This window comes from Corylus avellana, chromosome ca7 (assembly GCF_901000735.1).
Source record: "Corylus avellana chromosome ca7, CavTom2PMs-1.0".
Taxonomy (NCBI): domain Eukaryota; kingdom Viridiplantae; phylum Streptophyta; class Magnoliopsida; order Fagales; family Betulaceae; genus Corylus; species Corylus avellana.
In genome coordinates this window covers 11,970,622-11,989,775 of record NC_081547.1, presented here as the reverse complement: position 1 = coordinate 11,989,775, position 19,154 = coordinate 11,970,622, and the positions used below count along the sequence as shown (strand labels likewise).

Sequence of the window (19,154 nt, the reverse complement as noted above, 5' to 3'; positions counted from 1 at the left end):
TATATGGGCTTTGATATCTTAATTGTTCTACTTCAATTCAATTAGTAGGATGATTCTTGGATATGAGTTCAATCATGTTTTTCTCATGATTTGAGATAGTTTCTATTAATTGATTTGCTTGGGTTTTCATTTATCAAAACATTAGATATTCATTGTGTTTCGTTCTACGAACACATTTGATGATTTGGTTTAAATTGGATATCTTTTGTGATTTGTTTCACGGATACATTTGATGATTTAATTTAATTAGGTATCTTTTGTGATTTGTGCCAAGGACAGATTCATTGAATCATTTAATTAATTCTTTGAAGCAAAGTAGAACATACATAAGGTTTTTATGTTGAGAATTTCGGATATATTGATGACCATGAGAATATGTTACTATGATTTGGTGGGTGTAGATTCCAAAACCTTAGTCTTTTGTCTTTTGATTAATTTTACTTTGTTTAATTTATGTTTTCTTTTTATTCAAAAATCATAAACCTTTCGGAACTAGGTTAAGATTTAATTGATTTAGATATATTTAGTGTTCAAAAATACAATTCCCTATGAATTCTACCTCGCACTTGCATCCCTATATTGCAAAACAATTCGTGCACTTGTGAGTACATTAAAATTTCACAAGAGTGTTCCTAAAACATAGATTATTTAATTGGTAGAATGCATGTAAGGCTCCTATCCTCAAATCATTACGTAAAGATTTTTATCTTAAGATCTTAATGAGTACATGTAAACATAACAAGCCATAATAGCACGCAAACATGGAGCATTTGAAAACCCTTTTCTTTTCTTGAAAATAATGATAACACAATTTATCAAGGCATTTTAGAATTTGTAAGGAGCATGAAAATCATAACTATAACATGAAAACCAAGTAGATCTAGAAGAGCTTACCTTGTGGACGGCAATTCACTTCTAAGCCTTTTCCTTCTCTCTCAAAATCTCATATCACTCTAGGGTTGGGGTCTCTGGTGTAGGGATGGATTTTAGGGCGAAAATGAGAGGTATTTATAGTGAGAGAAGGCTTGCATGGGTTTGAAAATGTGGAGAATGAGTTGAAATTATTTTTCAGACTGTTACCGAACGGTCGGCGTACTATTGTTTAATGGTTCTAGGGTTGTAGGTCGAACGTTTGGTCAATACCCATTGGTTTACAACTTTGTCAACAAACATTTAGTATGGTCCTTGTGCGAACGTTCGCACTAGGGCTTGGTTTGAACGTTCGGTAGTCCCCCAGCAAATGTTCGGCCTTAAGCTGAAATTGGTTTTTGGGCTATTTTATCAAAAGAAATGGCACTCCAGAAGCTCTTCAGAAGATTAATGAGCTGTTCATTGGTTTTAAATAAATGGTTGTTTTTATAAATCATTTTTAATATTTTAAGGCATCACTAGAAATTTCTAATTTTTTTTATAAAAAAGTGAAAAAAAATATATATATATATTTTGTAGTTATTTTTTTATTTAAATACTAATAAAAAATAATTTACGTGATATAAAAATTAAAAATATTGAGAAGTTAAAAAATGTGGGAGTTTGGTATGTTCATTGCCTAACGGACCAAGAAAACAAAGATGGCAGATGATGTTCCAGGTAGCCGTTTGTGTGTACTCTTGTTGGATTTGTATTTCTTAATTAAGAAATGGAGTGGATTTCAACCATGGTGTGTGTCAGTTGCTCTTCCTTTATTTTGCTAGCATCACTAGCTGGCTTCCTCTATTTTCTCTTGTTCATTTCAGATGACAAAATCAATGGCCAAATTTGTTTATTACAATTCGAATGGTGTAGAGAACAATGGTAGCCTTTAATTAGGAATTAAAAACAAACGATATAGTTGGATTTTGAAGTGGCAGGTTGGGATTAGCTTGGGGCCATTGGTGATATAGTTATGACCAATGGCCCCAAGCTAAACGTTGGGTTGTATTTGGTGGCCGTGCAATATTGTTTGGATGAATGTGGGCTTTAGATTTCAACTAAATAACAATTGGTTGCAGAATCGAGGATAATAATACGCTAAAAAGGTACTCCTCTACTAATAGATCCAGATTTGGTTATTCTGTTGGGTAATTTTGGCACGTGTGGTTATGGTCAAAATCAAACAGACCTTTCGGTTTCAAAAAGTGTCTTAAGTTATACAAATGAATATTAAAAAGACATCATTAGTACTTCCATCCATGATCTATCTAAATATTTAAAGGATCTTCACGTTAGCACCTATAAGATGGTGACACATGTAGGGGTGTCAATATGGTTATGGTTAGCGGTTATTGGCAATAACCGCTAACCATAACCGCCTTAGCAGTTAGTAAAATAAGTAACCGCTTTTTTAAAATTAGGCTTTTCTTTGGGCTTTTTGGACTTTTTTTGGGCGTTTGTGAGCTTTTTTTATTACTGTAACATTTTTTACCCTTATTTGTTTTTTATATTTTTAGTGTCTTCTTAGGCCCAATTACTATAAAAAGAGCCCATATTAAAAAATCAAAAATATTTGACATCAAATTTACATTTACTTGTACTTAATCATAACTGGTTAATTTAATTTTTTAAAAAAAAAAACACACACACACAACATAAATAAAAAATAAATAAAAAAAATAAAAATCAACACAACATATAAAAAAAGTTCAACACAACATATAAACGAAGTTCAAATAAAACATATGATATATATATCATTTGTTATTATATAATCATATGATTTAATAATCAATTCATCATGTGATATAATCATATCAATTATAGTGATAATATTACTAATATTAGAATGACAATACATTAATACTTCAATTATGTTTATAAGTAACACATTGTTTAATCTAATGTCAATTACTTAATTTGATATTATACATTTATATTATTCATATGCATATATGTATAATTATAATTTATAACATATATAGACTTATAAGTTTATAACATACATTGAAACTGAATCTCTAGATACTTAAGTGTTGTATTAATTTGAATTGGCATACTTATGACTTATGTCATATTATATATGTATAATTTGTTATTATATAATCATATAAATTAGAATGATAATACATTAATACTTCAATTGTACTTATATGTAACACATTATTGAATTTAATGCCAATTACTTAATTTAATACTATACGAATCACATTATCATTGTACATTAATAATATGATTAACTTGAATAAAATATTTAAATTGTCATTGAATCATATGATTAAGTATTGATCTTATACATTTATATTATTCATATGTATATATGTATAATTATAATTTATAACATATATAGACTTCTAAGTTTATAACATACATTGGAACTAAGTCTCTAGATACTTAATTGTTGTATTAGATTGAATTGGTATACTTATGAGTTATGTTATATTATATATGTATAATTTGTTATTATGTAATCAAATGATTTAATGATTAATTGATCATGTGATATAACCATATAAATTATAGTGATAATATATTAATACTCAAATTGTGATTTAATTATCTAAAAAAAAAAAATGTGATTTAATGATCAAGTGATTATGTTATATGTATAAATATTATTATAATTATAATTATAAAAATATATTATATAAAAAGGCGGTTAGAGGTTATAGCAGTTAGCGGTTAGCGGGCATTTTCTAGCCGCCCGCATTGACACCCCTAGACACATGTCCCTAATGCAACATATTGATGCCAAATCAGTAAACTAGATGATGTGGCATTATATCATACGTGATACTTATGCTTTTGATGCCACATATGCTGCAAAAAATAATTAAAAAATGGTAACCCAAAAAAAACAAAAAACAAAAATCAAGAGAGTTGGGGTGGCTGGCCAACCATTTTGGCCTAGCCACCCCCATTTTAGCCAGCCAATGGCCAGCCAGGAGGTTGCCGAACCAACCCTCTGGCGAATGGGGGTGGTTTGGCCACCCCCAACTTGCAAAATAGTGGTGGCTTCGGCCACCCCAAAGGTCCAAATGAGTGAAAAAAAAAAAAAAGAACACAAAACACAAAACAAAACAAAAAACAAATCTATAAGATTTGCCTTTATGGGTGGCTTCAAACAAGGGTTTGGGGGTGGCAAACCGCCCCCAAATGCCATGGGGGTGGCCGAACCACCCCCAAAGGCCAACCGTTTATATATATATTTTTTTTAGTTGGCCCTTGGGTGTGGTCGAACCAACCCCAAGGGTCATGGGGGTGGTTCGATCACCTCAAATTAGCCGGTCTAGGGTGCGATTTGATTTAAAATCACACCTTTTATTTATAAAATCGCAATACCAAATGTACCGTTAAGCTACTATTATCATTTTGACTTAAAAACTCTATTTCTCAAGCACAATCTCGTCAAAAGTGAATTTTGATTATTTTTTGGCTTTTTGGACCTTTAAAAGTACTTTCAATTTTTTTTTACCTAATAGATACTTTTTTATTCAAACGAATTTTTTGAATATTAAACACATTTTTAGGCTTTTCAAACGCAAATCAAAACGAGCTCTTAATGTTTTATTATATCGACTTAAAACTCTCTATTTTACCGTATGAAATAGTTATAAGAAATCTCATAAGATAAGTCCAACAATCTATAATACTTTTCATGATAAATTAATATTATATTTTCATGTGTTTGAAAATATGTGAGGAAGGAAATTTCGACCAAACATGACAAGAGTTGATGACGAAAAGCACAGGGCCCCGCGCGGGAGTTTTACACGGAACAGTGAGAACACCATGGTAGAACTTCTAGAAAACGTTGACTATGCCATTATAAGATGCCATTTTCTTCCTTTGAATCATCCAAATATCAGGGAAGAAGATGGCAACGCCCACAAAGCTATACACCTTATCTCTATTACTGGCTTTCCTCTTCCCTTTCTCCAACTCTCTTCAGTTGGATGGCGGTAACCTCTGCCTGTCGGAAAAACATGCTTCCTTATTCATATTTGGGGATTCGTTCTTCGATGCCGGAAACAATAACTATATCAACACCACTACCAATTTCCAGGCAAATTTTGGCCCGTACGGTGAATCCTTCTTTAAGTACCCCACCGGTAGATTTTCCGATGGCCGTATAATCCCAGATTTCATTGGTAAGATCGATATTAATTGTTACGTCTCATTCTTCTTTAAGATATTGATTGTTGTTAAATTGACTGATAAAGCTTTGTTTTTCAGCTGAGTATGCAAAGTTGCCGTTAATTACGCCATATCTACATCCGGGTTATAATCGTAATTATATTGATGGGGCAAACTTCGCATCAGCGGGATCTGGTGCTCTTGTTGAAACTCAACAAGGATCGGTATGTGATCTTTCGCCATACCTCTTTATATGAGCAACACATTACCCAGATTCCAAATCCTTCCATAGACCTCACTGGCTTTTGATTATTCCTCAACAAAATTAATGATATTTTCTGAAATAGATTTTCTTTTCTCACAGGTGACAGACCTACATTCTCAACTAAGTTTTTTCAAGAACTTGGCGAGGTTGTTTAGAAAAAAGTTAGGCAACACAGAAGCCAAGACATTTTTGGGTAGAGCAGTTTACTTAATTAACACTGGAGGCAACGATTATTCAATCCCTTTCATTACGAACTCCAGCCTGCTTCAGTCCATTTCTCAACAAGAATTTGTAGATATGGTGATCGGCAACTTGACTATTGTGATCAAAGTAAGAAAAATTAGCACCATTCAACCAAAAAATTTTTTTCCTCTCTTTCCTCTTGGTTATAATCAACCGTATCTTGATGTGCTAGGAAATATACAAGGAAGGAGGAAGGAAATTCGGGTTTCTGAGCATGCCGCCATTGGGTTGTTTACCATCCACGAGAGCACTAAAACCAGGAAATACAGGTGCATGCTTTGAGGGAATGACAGCACTAGCAAAGCTGCATAATGAAGCATTCCCTAAAGTCCTCCAGAAGCTAGAGCGTCAGCTCAGTGGATTCAGATATTCAATAGCCGATGGGTATTCTGCTTTTAGTGAAAGAATAAATAACCCTTCAAAATATGGTATGCCATGCACATTTTTGTGGTAATTTTTTCTTTTACATCCCAATGTGATAGACTAAATATAATAGCAACTTTGTTGTAATTATGTTGTGAAGGGTTCAAGGAAGGGAAGATTGCATGCTGTGGAAGCGGTCCATATAGAGGAACACCGAGTTGTGGAGGAAAGAGATCAGTGAAAGAGTATGAATTATGTGAGAATGCTAGTGATCATGTGTTCTTTGACTTTGGTCATCCGTCTGAAAGGGCAAACCAGCAGTTTGCTAAGCTTATGTGGAGCGGAACTCCCGATGTTACTGGAGCTTACAATCTCAAAGCTCTGTTTGAGCTCTGATTGTAGATGTGATAAACTACAAGAAAATCATACATGTAATTATTAAAACAAAAAAAATAAATTAAAAAAAAAGAAAGAAAGAAAGAAAGAAAAGGTGTGGGTGGATGATACCAATAGGCTGAATTTAATAAATATGTTGAGTATTTCAAATCCCCTTATTACATTATCTTACAATAAATAAAAGTTAAAGTTGTTCGAAGCTTATTGTGAATCATCATGAGGAGAATAACGATTATAATTCTGGTTTGTGGTGAGTGTGCTGCTCGGGTTGGATTTCATTTGTGAGGGGTAATAATAAGAATAAGTAATTAATATACATTGGTAGGCATGTATTCCTTCTAAGAGCATTCAAAGTGGTTTATGTATATTTTTTTTATGCAAAATGACTAATCAAAACTTATTTTATCGAGTTTAGCTAATGAGTTTTAAAAGACACAATACATCCGATTTTTTTTTTTTTTTTTTTAGCGAAAATTACACTTTACCCTCCCAAAATTTGAGTCAATTTTCAATTTAACCTCCAATGTTTTAATTTTTATAATGTACCCCATCAAACTAGTGAACTCTGGTTCATGAGACGTGGTTCACAACCAATTGAACTACCTTTTGAGGACAGTTTTAGAATTATTCAACTATATGACAGGTGTTGGGACAACTTGAAATCCCAAGTTAGTTTAATTTATGAGAAAAATATATATTTAACCTTTTTTTTTTTTTTTTTCTTCAGCCAATCCTAATAATTAAAAAGTCTCTTTTACTTCAGATTTTATTTTTTTAAACTTATTTTTATTAAATGTCAGGAAAAGATATTTGGCATGACATCGAAGAGACAAGCCTTCTTTGGCATAGGCTTTGGCCTTTTTAGTGTATTAGAAAATGATTGATGTAATATAACGTTTTGAATTTTTTATATGAAAAAATGAAAAAAAAAATTTATTTAATGATTTTTTTTATTTGAATATTAATAAAAATTAATTGATTTGATATAAAAAGTAAGTATATTAATCAATAAATAAAAAAATAGAAAAGAGTGGACTTCAGGAAGTGGACCGAAACTGTAGCAGATTTGATTGATATGAGAAAAAAAGTAAGAATGTTTTGTATAAAAAAAGTGAAAAAATTTATTTTGTAGTGATTTTTTTATTTGAATATTAATAAAAATTAATTGATGTGATATAAAAAGTAAGAATATTAATAAATAAATAAAATAAAAATAAAAATAAAAATAAAGAAAAAGAGTGGACTTAAGGAAGTGGACCGGAACTATAGCAGATTTGATTGATGTGAGAGAAAAAGTAAGAATGTTTTGTATAAAAGAATAAAAAATTCATTTTGTAGTGATTTTTTTATTTGAATAGTTATAAAAAATGATTGACGTGATATAAAAAGTAAGAATGTTGTAATTGATTTTGAAAAAAAAAAATTTGGAATTTTCGGTTTGGTCTGGTCTACTCCTTTTCCAAACACACCCAAAGTGGACTTTTGTTTGCCTTTATTGTAGTGATTTTTTTATTTGAATAGTTATAAAAAATGATTGACGTGATATAAAAAGTAAGAATGTTGTAATTGATTTTGAAAAAACAAAATTTGGAATTTTCGGTTTGGTCTGGTCTACTCCTTTTCCAAACACACCCAAAGTGGACTTTTGTTTGCCTTTATTGTAGTGATTTTTTTATTTGAATAGTTATAAAAAATGATTGACGTGATATAAAAAGTAAGAATGTTGTAATTGATTTTGAAAAAACAAAATTTGGAATTTTCGGTTTGGTCTGGTCCACTCCTTTTCCAAACACACCCAAAGTGGACTTTTGTTTGCCTTTACCAAACAAGGCCAAAACAAATATATCTAATGGAAGGATTGGGCTTACATGCTGTTATTAAAATAACAGCATGTATGCTGTAGTTTAATAAACAATTAAGATTGAATTTTTCAAAATCTCTTTTCATTTTTTCTCTCCTATTAAAAGCTTCTAAAAGTAAGTTAATTTTAATATTCAATTTTAACAGTTGATTAAGCTACACCATTAAAATAACAGCATGTAAGTCGAATCTCTAACTAAGGGTCTGGTCAAAGGTTCTGGTCAATTGATCTTGACTCTTGAACAGCCTTCCATCATTGACGCAAATAATTTACACGTTTACTGGTCAAATGAACTTTTTATGATGAGAGAGGGATATAGAGGAAAGAGTGGCACCCTTTGATGACGAATTTGGATCTCAAGGGGATGCCGTTAGTTTAAATTGTCCAAAAAATATATATAAAATGATAATTTTATCATTCCAACTATAACTAATTAAATTCTTTCCTATTTTTTGAACTTGAGAAATTCTTTATCTCTTCTTGATGACATACATCAAATCGAGACTAAATGATGATTGAAACATATCACTAAAGCAATACTAGTGCATTATGACCATAGAAGAGGCATCTTATCAGCAAGTAAGAATGATTCAAGTTATGAATATTCTTTAAATTTATTCCTCCTTTTTTTCAGGGTTTATTTCTTATCTAATTTAGTTTAGTTTAGTTTTTTTTTTTTTTTTCTTCATTACTCTTGTCTCTTTATATAAAGATCTATGTAATATTACTTTATAATACTTCAATATATAAGACGTAGCTCATTCATCTCTTTCTGGTCTTCCCCTTATATTTCTTCTCTTTTCTTTTTTTCTTATATATATATATATATATTATTATTATTATTCAAAACTAAACGCCAAATGAACTTGGATTTTTCAATAATGTGTAGTGTTTGTTAATTCTTTTAAAGGGTTCTTTTGATTTTTTGTTAAAAAAAAAAAAAAAAAAAAAAAGGGTTGGCAAACACTTGCTTGTCAAGAAAAGGTCCAAGTGGCATCTTGCTTCCCAAGCTTTAACGCAATTATTTTGAATATGGAAATTGTGCTTTCCTTAAAGTAAGCGATAATGTAAAAAAAGAAGAAGCCATCTTTGAATGAGGAGACATTTCCCTATGATCTTTGAATTATAAAATCATAATTCAGTACAATACATTGAATGAGGTCCGAGTAATATTTATGCATCTTTTGTCCTTTGTGTACGTTTGTTCCTTGTTTACTTTTTGTCGTTTTAGTGTAACCTTTTTCAAATCTAGAGCTCATGAGATTTTTTCTTTCTTTTTTCTTTTTTATCCATCTCAGTATAAAAGATTGATAAATTTATTATTAAATCTGTGTGACTCATAAATTTTTTTTTTTTAAAAAAAAAAAAAAAAAAAAAGGGTAAACAAGAGCTAGACTAAAAATGAATATGTAATAGTTTTCTTTTGAAAATTGTACTGCATGAAAACCTGTTTGATTTTTGTTCTTTTTTCTTCTTTTTTCCCTTCAGTAATTGGGGGTTGGTTGATCTTGGAAAGGTATCCTACCTTTGGGTGGCAATAGTTCATTTTTTTTTATCTTATTAATTTTAGAGGTCAATCCATTAAAAAAGATAATTGAGAATTAGAGACCGATCGCAGTCTAACTCTATGAAGAAAGTTGAGTGTTGCTACTATTACAAATGTGGACATTATAAGACCGAGGAATGTGGACATTCTTGTTGATATTCTTCAAGGTTGGTTTCCCAGATGCTATGATTTTTGCAATGTAATTCCATCATCCACAATGGTTTCCCAGATGCTATGAATTTTGCAATGTAATTCCATCATCCACAAAGAAATGTTCCTAGAAGTTGTCTTGAACAGAGGAAAACAGAGCAACCTTCCCAAGTCCCAAAATGCAAATGGGCAAATGGCTTCTGCACGAAGCGAGAAATCCACTAGGCGAACAAGCTTGGTTCAGAGGAAAGGGACAAGACCCAGATGGTGAAATAGAAGAAAATGCAACAAAATTACCTAGAACAAATTCATGGGTCGTCTAATTTTGGAGTTCGTACATCCCATTTTCACCAAAATTTTGGGGACCCAAGTCACAAAACTAAATTCATTTTTGCAGAATCCAAACACAATCCCACAAAATAACCAAAGATCCACATCAACAATATATCCAAAAGCCTAAAAGATTCAACTTTTCAGTGAATATCTGGCAACCTAGTCCATGAAATAGACCCCATTCCCAGAGATTTCAAAGCGAACCTCCCAACAATATTGAAATCCTACTGTAAACAAAAAGCTAGTACAAAGTCCCCCAAAATGACCAAAAATACCAATAAACAAAAAATTAGACGACCCACTTCATGAAACAAATCCCAATTTGGAAGGCCTCCAAAGTAAAAATCTCAAAAACACTGAAAACCCAGACTTTCAAAACAAAAGAAAAATGGAAATAGAAGAAAATGCAAAAGTAGAGAACTCTTACTTTCTAAAGACGCAAACTGATATGGGATTTTCCCAGATAGTTGATTGGAGGACAAGTTGAGTGAAGTAAGCCTCAAATTGCCAATCTCTGGTGGGATTTCACCGGAGAGTTGGGTTTCCGATGAGTCCAAATAAAGGAGAAAAAGCTTGTTGGTTTGGCAAAATAAAGTTGGTTTGGCCGGAAAGCTTGTTTCTTGAGAGGTTTAAAGCTGGATTATCTGAAAGAGAAAAAGATTTACTGTCATTTATCTTCTCCTCACTCCCTCTATCTTCTCCAATCATCGGAAGAGCTTTCCTCCTTTTTTTTTTTTTTTTTTTAATTTTTAATTTAATTTAATTTATTTTTTATTTAATTTTTAAATTAAATTAATAAAAAATTAATATATTAATGAGGTGAAACAGTGTATTTCGATTGGGATTAACAGCTGTTAAAAAATTTTGAAGGAAGAGATTTTATTGGCATTTCGATTGACCCAGAGAGTAAATTTTCGAAAAAACAAAAAGACTTAGTGAGATAAAAATTTTAGCGCGTTGACTCGAACTTCTAATATATTTACCCTTTATTTATTTGTTTTCGTACTTGGTCGTTATGTAAATTAAGGGTCAATAGAGACGATAGAGACGATAGGAAACATATTCTCTACAAGTTCCTTTTCCTTGAGAGAAAAGTACACTTCAAATTTTATTCTTTTATTTTATCTTTAAGATTTTGCAGCTCTTCTTTTTAAATGTACTTATTAATGAAGTTATCGAAATTCAAATGAGGCATATTTTGAAAATTATGTACTAGTCTTTTCTTTCCATAGCCTGCTGGTTTTCCTTATTTGAAATCTTTAATGATAGATTGTTTTTCATACAAAATATTGCAAGCCAATAACCATGGGTAAATGTATTTGGAGCAGAGGAAAAGAAAATTTAAAGAGACTTTGAAGAGCATATGAGTAGTGCATAGACAAAAATTGAAAACCTTGTAGCATTTCACATGATATATTGCAGATATCAAGAGAAACTGAAATAGAATTAGAACATCCAATCCTTATTACTTTAATGCATCTTCTCAAGTGCATATATAGTTTAGTACAAACTCTCGAGTTTCAAAAGAAGACATATATAGAAGGGAAAGTGCAGTAAACAAAATGAATAATTGATTGTGAGTTAATTAATCTCCCTCTCACTTATGTTCAATAAGTGCTTTTAGATTGTAAGGCCATGTGACATCAAGATTTCCATTCCAAAATAGCTTGGCTAGTTGCTCGTTAGCCTTTTCAGATGGATGAGCAGAGTCAAAAAACAGATATTCACTGGCATTCCCACATAATTCATACTCTTTGACTGATCTCTTCCCTCCACAACTTGGAATTCCTCTGTATGGACCAGTTCCACAACATGCCATCTTCCCTTCTTTGAAACCTTCATATATAGAAAAGGCAAATTACAAATGCTTTTAGTCTATGATTAAAAAAACTATATTCTGAAAATGAAAATGGCTATGACATATATATACCATATTTTAAAGGGTTATTCATTCTTTCGGTGATAGAATTGTAGAGATTGGTATATGAATATTTGAATCCTTTCAGCTGGCTCGTGAGGATTTGTAAGGCATGAGTGAGTGCTTTATCATGCCGTTTAACCAGTGCTGTAATTTCCTCACTGTTTCCTGGTGCTGAGGCTTTCGTATATGGAAGAAAACCCAGCGGTAGCAAGCTTAGAAACCCAAATTTTCTTCCTCCTTTCGTATGTATTTCCTGACGCATCAAATTAAGTATAATTACAAAACACTTTAGAAATAATCAAAATCAAGATGGTTTTAAATTTTGGATTAATTCAACATTTACTGTTTATTACTTTGATCACGGTTGTCAAGTTGCCAATCACCATATCTACATATTCTTGAGGAGAGTAGGATAGAAGCACACTGGAGTTTGTAGTGAAAGGGGCTAAGTAATCGTTGTTTCCAATGCTAATTAAGTAAACAGCCCTCGACAACAATTTCTTGGCTTGTGTTTCACCTACTTTTCGCTTCAACATCGTCTCCACATTCTTGAAATATTTGAGTTGAGTGTTTAGGTCTATCACCTGATAAGAACGGATCGAGACAAAAATAAATAAATAAATAAAAATAAAAAATAATAATCAGTTAATGTTCTGCAATCAACTGCAAATACTTGATCAGACATACCAATCCTGGATGAGTTTCAACGAGAGCACCAGCTCCTGATGATGCGAAGTTAGCTCCATCAGTGTATCGATGATAACCAGCAGGGTGTAGATATGGTGGAGTCAATGGCAACTTTGAATACTCAGCTGCAACAAGATATAATGTTTCAAAAGCCAAATATTGTGCAACAAAGAAAGAAACCCGGCTGTAACTATATCTTACGTACCTATGAAATCTGGAATGAGACGGCCATCAGAAGGTCTCCCAGTGGGGTACTTAAAGAAAGTTTCGCCATAGGGCCAAACATTTGCCTGGTAATCATTGGTGGTGTTGATATAGTTATTGTTTCCGGCATCAAAAAGTGAATCCCCGAAAACGAACAAGGCAACATGATCCTCCGGCAGGCAGGTTTGAGCAAGGCATTTGGTTGGGATAATAAGAGTCCCACACAAAACCAAGAAACATAAATGGAACCTTAAACCCATCATGTTAAATCCTGTTGTGTACTTTTTGTTAATTTCACATTTGTTGCGATTTTCATTTATAGCCTGTTTTGTGGTTCCTGGTGAGGAAAAATCAAATGTAATTTGCCTGAGATGAGTTGAACTTTCAGCACAGGCTGATTGCTTAATTGGGCGTGTGAGCTAATCACATACGTACAGCGGCGGATATACAGGGGGCGACCCAGGGGCGGGCGCCCCTGGTAAAAAAAAAAAATTAAACTTACCCTAAGTTCCTAAGCCAACAGTCGGACAGTCAGCAAGGAAAAGAGAGAAACCTCCTACAGCGTCCAATGACTGACTCTGTGAGTAATCTCAGCTTCTCTCTTTCGTTCTATACTCTTGCTTTTTTTCCCCCTCTTTTTCTCACTTTTCTCTCACCATTTCCTTCCCCTCTTTCTCAAAACCTGTCTCTCAGTCTCTAATACTCACTTTTCTTTCCTTTCTTTTTTCCTGAGTTGACCGGGTTAGATTTTAGAAGAAAGGGAGAAGATGAATTGAGGATTTGAGAGGTGAAGCGTTAGGTGTGAGTTGAAAACCAAGCACGCAATTCAAGGCCACGTGTGAGACAAAGAATAGCTTGGAAAAGTAGTGGAATGCATCTGGCATCCATTATAAGAGAAGCTGCTTAAATTTTGTAAATAGAAAGTTAGAAAATGGTGAGTTTTGGTTAGTTTGTTAGTTGATTATAATTGGGCTAAGCGGAATGGGCTGTTAGAAAATTGGTTAACCCATTTGCTTTATAAAACCTGCAGAAAATTCACCCACTACAAATTTCCAACAATCAAAATCACTCCTCCACTTTCCATTGCCAAAAAATTAAACCCCAACACTACCGAGCTCCAAAAATCAAACCCACCCAATAAAATTTCTCTAATCCACTCAATGTTTAGTTTATGCTGTTAGGAAAAAAAATCAAATACAAAGTAAATGTAATTTTCAGATAAAAAAAAAAAAAATTAAAAAAAATTTAACCATATCTTATGCAACTATTTTACTAGTAACGGTAAAGTGAATGTCTACATGCAAAAGCTAACTATTATTTTTTATTTATTTCCTCATTAGAAAAAAAAAAAAAACTTATTAATACCGCCCTTACAAGAATTGAATCCTAACTCCGTCACTGCATACGTACGTTCAAGATTGAATAAATAAATGGTATTATTGATAAGGACGAAAAAAGAGAGTTAGTACTCATGACCGCATTGAATGTATTGTAGAAAATAATGATGTACATTGTACATGTTGATGGTTTACATATATTCTATAATTCTTTGCCCAGCTTAACAAAGATTGTCATGGCCGGCCATAGGTAGAGAAAAGTATGTCGGATCCGTTTCTTTTCTTGACTTCCATTATTATAATTGTATACGTTGAGGAGAGCACAATTTTGATTTACGAAATAATTGTATTGAAGCTTGGGCAGCAAGTACTGGCATTGTTGAAAAGTCCAAGTTCATTCATGGTTTAATTTTCCTTACTCCTTACCTGCCGATAAGAAGAGAACAACAAATGTGAAAAGTAAGGAAAATGTTAAAGATTACAATAATTTTTTTTTTTCAATTGCAATATTGAAGCTTGGGCCGCAAGTACTGACATGGTTGAAGAGTCCAAGTTCATTCATGGTTTAATTTTTCTTACTCCTTACCTGCCGATATGAAGAGAACAACAAATGTGAAAAGTAAGGAAAATGTTAAAGATTACAAATAATTTTTTTTTTTTTTTTTTTTTAAAAAAAAATTACAACATGATGTGGCATAATATGATAGATTTCTTAAAAGTTAAATTTACCTCATTTTCAATTGTGTTGTTCCACATTATATTGTAAAAAAAAAAAATTATAAAATCTTTTTGTGAGCCTAGTAATTCTCGAAAAATAAAGATAAGTGAGAAGACAGGGAGAAGCTTCTCTCTCTTTCCCAACGGCTAGCTAGTGGAGAAATGCAAAGGTGTTCTTTTTTTTTTTTTTTTTTTTTTTTAAGAGCGTGGGAGAAGGAAAAAGCCTCTCAAATTAACAGCCGTTTTTTAAAGAGCCACATGATGTTTCAAATATGCTAAAGTAGTCCATCAAATTACCAAAGTGTGTCAAAAAGGCCATATTTTTTTATATTCCTATAATACCCTTATTCTTTTAAAAACTAAAATTAAAAATTAAAAAAATTAAAAACTAAAAAATATATATATATTTTTTTTAAAAAAAAAAAAAAAAGAGGAAAGGGGTGACAGTCGGTTTGGCCAACCACACGGTTTGATTTTTCATTTATCCATATTTTTTATACCACATGAGTGATTTGTAATTTAAACCATGACTAATTTTTTTAATTTATTCCAAAAAAAAATTGTATTTATTCACCCTTTGGTTTTTTTAAAAAATTTGTTTTTTTGAAAAAAAAAAAAAAAAGGTTTATCTCATCTATAAAAGGAGAGAGATTCATTGGACATTTTCTAATTCTGGTGAGTCAGTTGCAGGTGCTAGAGCTGTTACAAATGCAGAATTTCTTTCTAGGGCGCTAATATTATTTCGGGAGTCATGCTATCCGGCATCCTAGAGGCAGTCCAGTGTTGTCCAACGCTGACGTTGTTGCATCTAAAAAGAAAAAAAAAAAGGGAAATTAAAATTCTGTTGTCTTTTTTTATTATTATTTATATAAAAAAACGTTTATATGAGAAGAAAGATTTTTGTTGGTTTTTTTTTTCGCCATTGGTGTTTATGTTTATGTTTTTGCATTCTATATGTTTGATGAAATTTCCATGAGAAAATGCAAGTTTTTTGAGTTGTATTGTGAGATATTTTGAGTGATATTAGCTAAATTTTCATTAGCTAATATTTGGGTTTTAATGCCTCAAAACTCTTTTCTGGATTCAAAACTAAAATCTAGAGGTGAAAGGCTAACTCTTTAAGGATGGTATCACCCTAAAGGTATTCGGACATCATAAATTTGGAGCTAATGCTTCAAAACGCCATCTCGGTTTTATATACTTTTGCTGATACCGATTTCAGATCAATGATTCATGGAGGCCAGTGAATTTGATATATAATTTGATCAATTTCTGATCAATAATTTTCGGTTTTAAATTTGACAGACGCTTCCTCCCTTGTAACCTCTGTCCTCTTCCATTAAAAAAAATAAAAAAAAAATTGGCAAACGCTTGGCTGACTCTCCTTAGCAGCCAAAAATCTCTACTCTTATTTCGGTGGTGTTTCTCTGCAAGCTGGATGCAAGCCAATTCTTCACATTGTGATTTTTAATTTCATTATTTGTGATTTGTTAGTGTTTAGCACTTTGATTATTTTCATGAACATGAGTGGCTAATTAAGTCTCTAGTTAGGGACGTTAAGGGTGAAGCCTAGAAACTATTTTATTAGTTGTAAAAAGACTCTCAAAAGAAGAATCTTGCATGCAAGACTCCTTCACACCTTTCAACACCTCCTCTCACAACAAACACGTTCAATATGATGTTAGACCCGTGATTGTGTACTTTTTTGTCCTTATTAACCTACCATTTATTCAATCTTCGTGTGTGATTAGCTCACACAACCAATATTTTAATGAAAATAATGATTTATTTCATTTTTCCTCACCGGCAAGCAAGCAGAAACCAGCCTATAAATGAAAATTACAACTAGTGAGAAATTAGCAGAAGGTACTGAACATGTTGTAACATGATGGGTTTAAGGTTCCATTTCTGTTTCTTGGTTTTGTGTGCATGCCTTATTCTCCCAATTACCCAATGCCTTGCCCAAACCTGTCTGCCGGAGGAACTTGCTGCCCTGTTCATTTTCGGGGATTCATTATTTGATGCCGGAAACAATAACTATATCAACACTACCACTAATTTTCAGGCAAATGTTTGGCCCTATGGGGAAACCTTCTTCAAGTACCCCACTGGAAGAGCTTCTAATGGCCGTCTAATTCCAGATTTCATAGGTAATATACAATCATGGGTTTCTTTCTTTGGTACCTGAATCAATTGTTGCACAATTGACTTTTGAAACATTATTGCTACAGCTGAGTATGCAAAATTGCCTTTAGTTCTACCGTATCTACATCCCGCCTATCCTCGATATACTGATGGGGCTAACTTTGCATCAGCAGGAGCTGGTGCTCTTAATGTTGAAAGTAGCTCTCGTCGGGGATGGGTATGTGTATTTCTATATCTAATTATCAAATATTTTCACTTGATGGCAGCGCATTAATTGATTCTGTTTGCACTTGTTTTTTTGTTTTTTGTTTTTTGTTGTTTTTTTTGTGGTCTTCGTCATTATCAGGTGATAGACCTAAACACTCAACTTAAATATTTCAAGAACATGGAGACGGTGTTGAAGCGTACACTTGGTGAAGCACAAACAAAGAAATTGTTGTCCAGAGCTGTTTACTTATTTAGCATTGGAACCAACGATTACGCAGCCCCTTTCAGTACAAACTCCAGCCTGCTTCGATTTTCCACGCATGAAGAATATGTAGATATGGTGATTGGCAACTTCACAACTGTGATCAAAGTAATAATAGCAGCCTATTGTTGAATCCAAAATTTAAAACATACTTGATTTTGATTATTCTTGGTTTTCATTTTTAAAGTGCTTTGTAATTATATTTTGATATGTCAGGAAATACATAGGAAAGGAGGAAGGAAATTTGGGTTTCTAAACTTGCCACCAGCGGGTTATTTTCCATCTACGAAAGCAATAATGCCAGAAAATAGTGAGGAAATTACAGCACTGGTTAAACGGCATAATAAAGCACTCTCTCATGCCCTCCAGATCCTCACGAGCCAGCTGGAAGGATTCAAATATTCATATACCAATCTCTACAATTTTATCACCGAAGGAATGAATAACCCTTTAAAATATGGTATGTAATAGCCATTTTCATTTTCAGAATATAGTTTTTTTAATCATAGATTAAAAGCATTTGTAATTTACCTTTTCTATGAAGGTTTCAAAGAAGGGAAGATGGGATGTTGTGGAAGTGGTCCATACAGAGGAATTCAAAGCTGTGGAGGGAAGAGATCAATCAAAGATCAGTATGAATTATGTGGGAACCCCAGTGAATATCTGTTTTTTGACTCTGCTCATCCATCTGAAAAGGCTAACGAGCAACTAGCCAAACTATTATGGAATGGAAATCTTGATGTCACATGGCCTTACAATCTAAAAGCACTATTTGGACAGAAGCAAAGCGAGATTAATTAACCCACAAGCAATTACGCATTATGCTTACTGCACTTGCCTAGCTTGTATGCTCAAGATTTTGAACTAAACTATGTATTTTCGAAGATGCATTAAAGTAATAAGGATTAGATGTTCTAATTTTGTTTCAGTTTCTAATGATATCTGCACTCTGGTGAAATGCTACATGGTTTTCAATCATGTCGATGCACTGTACGCGCGTATAGATGCTATATATTCAAATCCTTTAAATTTTCTTTTCCTTTACTACAAATACATTTACCTGCAGTAATAGGCTTACAAATATGTTGCATGGAGATTGGAGAACAGTGTATCATTAACATTTCAAATAAGGGAACAGCAGGCTATGGAAAAAAAAGAAAAAAGAGACTAGTACAGAATTTTCAATGGAAAAAAGACACTGATATGATTTTTTCTTTTTTTTAAAAGCAAGTCATCAACGACAAACCTATTCCTATGATTGATAACTATGTATTAGCTCTAACTCTTGCCTATCAACGCTGTTATGCATACACTTGTAAGGTTTGTGTCCTACATTGAGAAAAGTATAAAGAATAAGAGTGGTTAATATACCTAAGTGGACTCATGCCCATAAGCTTAGGCTTTTGGGCTAAAAGTTGTGTTCTAATATGTATATTAATTTACTCTTATTTGACTCTCTTGGTGTTTA

General features: G+C 32.5%; 3 protein-coding genes across 3 annotated transcripts; 2 read left to right on the top strand and 1 right to left on the bottom strand.

Moving 5' to 3' along the window:
* Window positions 1-4,789: 4,789 nt before the first annotated feature.
* Window positions 4,790-6,339, top strand: LOC132187869 (GDSL esterase/lipase 2-like). The gene is made up of 5 exons (XM_059602302.1): window positions 4,790-5,063; window positions 5,149-5,273; window positions 5,414-5,644; window positions 5,730-5,985; window positions 6,081-6,339. Exons 1-5 carry the CDS (start codon window positions 4,790-4,792, stop codon window positions 6,314-6,316), a joined length of 1,122 nt encoding a protein of 373 aa, XP_059458285.1. The 3' UTR covers window positions 6,317-6,339.
* Window positions 6,340-11,649: 5,310 nt separating this feature from the next.
* On the bottom strand, window positions 11,650-13,873 carry LOC132186503 (GDSL esterase/lipase 1-like). The gene is made up of 5 exons (XM_059600482.1): window positions 13,020-13,873; window positions 12,815-12,939; window positions 12,481-12,711; window positions 12,137-12,380; window positions 11,650-12,042 (listed from the first exon to the last, which is right to left on the bottom strand). The coding sequence occupies exons 1-5, from the start codon at window positions 13,279-13,281 to the stop codon at window positions 11,804-11,806; spliced, it is 1,101 nt and encodes a 366-aa protein (XP_059456465.1). The 5' UTR covers window positions 13,282-13,873; the 3' UTR covers window positions 11,650-11,803.
* Window positions 13,874-16,868: 2,995 nt separating this feature from the next.
* Window positions 16,869-18,650, top strand: LOC132186499 (GDSL esterase/lipase 1-like). Its single transcript, XM_059600477.1, has 5 exons — window positions 16,869-17,222; window positions 17,304-17,434; window positions 17,564-17,794; window positions 17,903-18,146; window positions 18,231-18,650. The coding sequence occupies exons 1-5, from the start codon at window positions 16,958-16,960 to the stop codon at window positions 18,485-18,487; spliced, it is 1,128 nt and encodes a 375-aa protein (XP_059456460.1). The 5' UTR covers window positions 16,869-16,957; the 3' UTR covers window positions 18,488-18,650.
* The last annotated feature ends 504 nt before the right edge of the window (window positions 18,651-19,154 follow it).